At 35.0% G+C, this 2,801-nt stretch overlaps 1 protein-coding gene across 1 annotated transcript in view; it reads right to left on the bottom strand.

Moving 5' to 3' along the window:
• Positions 1-395: 395 nt before the first annotated feature.
• The window catches only part of LOC100636678 (poly [ADP-ribose] polymerase 14-like), a 3,993-nt gene continuing 1,587 nt past the window's right edge, over positions 396-2,801 (bottom strand). Inside the window, exons 3-5 of the mRNA XM_003390588.2 lie at positions 1,243-2,797; positions 861-1,193; positions 396-813 (exon numbers count right to left, since the gene is read on the bottom strand). Coding sequence (XP_003390636.1) covers positions 530-813; positions 861-1,193; positions 1,243-2,797 — 2,172 coding nt within the window. The 3' untranslated portion in view covers positions 396-529. The remainder of the gene's footprint in view (positions 814-860; positions 1,194-1,242; positions 2,798-2,801) is intronic.

Raw genomic sequence — 2,801 nt, 5'->3', positions numbered from 1 at the left:
AACATAAAGTCATACAAACAAGTAATAATAAAAAAGGAATCCTTTATTGCCTTTTGCCATAGTCTTCAATAAAAATTAAAATTTTTGAATGCTCATAACTCAAAATTTGTCATTAGTAATGTTGATAACTACATTGAGGCACTAAAATATTTTCGTTTCTCCTACAAGGTAGCATCACTATCTAGTTTGCTGTGCCATTTTGTAGACAAAATTACACCATTTCAATATAAATAATTACTCACTGCTACTTTCCACTTTCCTTTACTCTTTCTACCTCCTTTTTCTCTCTCTCTCTCTTACAGGTAGATATCAAAAGAGGCTGTTCTTAGGAAACAGTTTAGATCAGGACCTCTAGTATATCAGCTAATGGCAAAGACAGAATAGAAAAAATACAATTATTTTGAAAAAAGCATAATTCAACAAAAGCTAGTCATATAGATCTAGTAGGTCTAATAATCAATATTAAAGATAAATCTAATAGATAATAAAGCTAAAGGCCTAAACTAATACAGAGTCTAAGTTCACAAATTCATTGATAGTTAACCATGTATGCTGGATAATTTTGAGCATCTTGATAAACTACAAAAATTGATGGATCAGCAACATTATTAACAGTAGCATCAAAAGTAACATTAGGATCAATTTGAGGATTCTTTGGAGGAGGAGCTAACATTGAACTATTACCAACAGTGAATTCACCAGTAAGAACAAGAGTATAGTACATGTGACGAACACCATTAGCATCAGGTGATGTGTAACTATGAGAGTATGATGCATCACGAGCAAAATACACTCCTTTACCATACACAACAGCTATAATGATACAATAATATAATATAAATGTATGTCATTTGTTTTACCATTTTTTCCTGCAAAGTTACGATCAAAACCACGTGTGTTAATCTTATCCAGTGTATCAGGACTGGTACCATGCCAGAGCAGTCGTTCATTTTGATGACCATCAGGATTGTGTTTTTCCATTTCTTTCTTCCTAACTGCATATTGCTTGTACAAGGTCGGGTTCTGTAGCCTTTGGATGCTAAGAATCTTAGCATATTTTCCAGCCATTGTTGTATTGAAAGCTGTCTCAGCAGTTTTGTATTCAGGACCAGTAGCTAGGAGTGTAACAAAATGAAACCGCTTTTCTTTCCCTTGAGAGTCCTGAGGCATTGGATCCCAGTTATCAGGTTGTTCTGTAAAATTAAAAAAATAAAATTATAAAAATAATACAATATTGGATACCTTGTGCTATTGTGAGATCTAGACGCTTAACAATAGCAGTTTTATCAGTTACTTTATCTCTTTCCTCCATTTTCCCAAAATTTATAAAAAAATTGTCATCTGCAGCATCATAAATTTTTTTCTTGTTTTGAAAGGCTTGCTCAATTTCATAATTTAGTATTTCACCATACTCTTCTTCTTTTTCATCATCTGGATTAATCCTTATCCAACAGACAGTTTTAGAAACTAAGGCAGCAGCAGCTTTATTTGATTGCTCTTGAGTTATAGTAGACGTCGCATCACGAATTTTATCTTTGACAAGCATAACATCTTGAAAAAATCCCTGAAGATTAACTGAATAAAGGTTAGGATCTCGATCAATCTCAATATCAACATTGTGATCTCTAGCAAATGATTCAAGCTCATACACAGTTTCATCAGAGAAAGCAGTGATACTAGGATCAGCAATTTCCTCAGTATGAAATGTTGTATCAATTGTAGACTGTAATTTCTTCTCTGCTCTTCCGACCATTGACTCTGTCTCACCGTAAATGTGAAGTGTCACTTCTGAAGCCAAAGACAGTTTGGCAAGCATTGCTGCAACAACTTCATCTTCCCCAAGATCTTCAAATTCTTCATCTTCAATATTAGGAGTCTTAATTGGTTCTGCTTCCATCTTACCAGGGTCATCATCATCACTGCTGTCACTACTAGAGGCAAATAAAGATTTAACTGCAGCTTTCATACCATTATATATATAACTCATTAAACCACCACTGGAGTCTCCAATTTTTTTAAAAGCACCAACAAAATCTTTATACAAGTGAGCTTGAAATACAATCATTCGCATTACTTTGACATGCTTTGGCTGTGATGAAATAAACTTCTGCAATGCATCAGCAATTGCTTTGGCAGCATCGGCAGGTGGAAAGTCAAAAGTTCCAGTACCAATAGCTGGAAAGGATATTGAAGAAAACCTTTTTTTTTCTGCTAGCTCTAAACACGCAAGGACAGTTTTGCTTAAATTCCTCCCACCATGAAAAGCAATGTGAAACACTTCTTTACACTTCAAACTACCAGTAGCTTTAGTAGGAACAACCTTACCCTCTTTTGCTGTTTTACCTTTAGCAACAGCACTATCACAGGCATATTGTAATGCCTGACCACCTTTCTTTAGTAATGCACCTGACACACCACGACCAACTAGTTTTAAATCTTCTTGAGTTGTATTAACAATAGCATCAGAATCATCATTTGATATGTCACCTTGCAGCAATTCTAGACTAAGACCGTGAGGAAGTGGGAAGGAGGCTGTTGATTGACTAGAAGCTTGTACTTTTTTCTGATGGGATCCAAAAGATGACGTACCATTATGATGTGAAGGGGGTGTGACAGAACTAGGAACAATGGTAGTGGAGGGGGAGCTCATATTCTTATAAACTAATTGAAATTCATTATAAATCTTCCGATCAAATATGACAAAGTGAACCAACTGAAGCGATGTTTTTCCTTGATTCTTTTGAAAGAATGATGCTGTTTCTTCCATTAATACTCTAGCCACGACATCATTTGGATACTTC

Source organism: Amphimedon queenslandica, unplaced genomic scaffold (genome assembly GCF_000090795.2).
Source record: "Amphimedon queenslandica unplaced genomic scaffold, v1.1 AMPQUscaffold_12308, whole genome shotgun sequence".
Classification (NCBI taxonomy): Eukaryota; Metazoa; Porifera; class Demospongiae; order Haplosclerida; family Niphatidae; genus Amphimedon; species Amphimedon queenslandica.
This window is presented reverse-complemented; position numbering and strand designations above follow the sequence as displayed.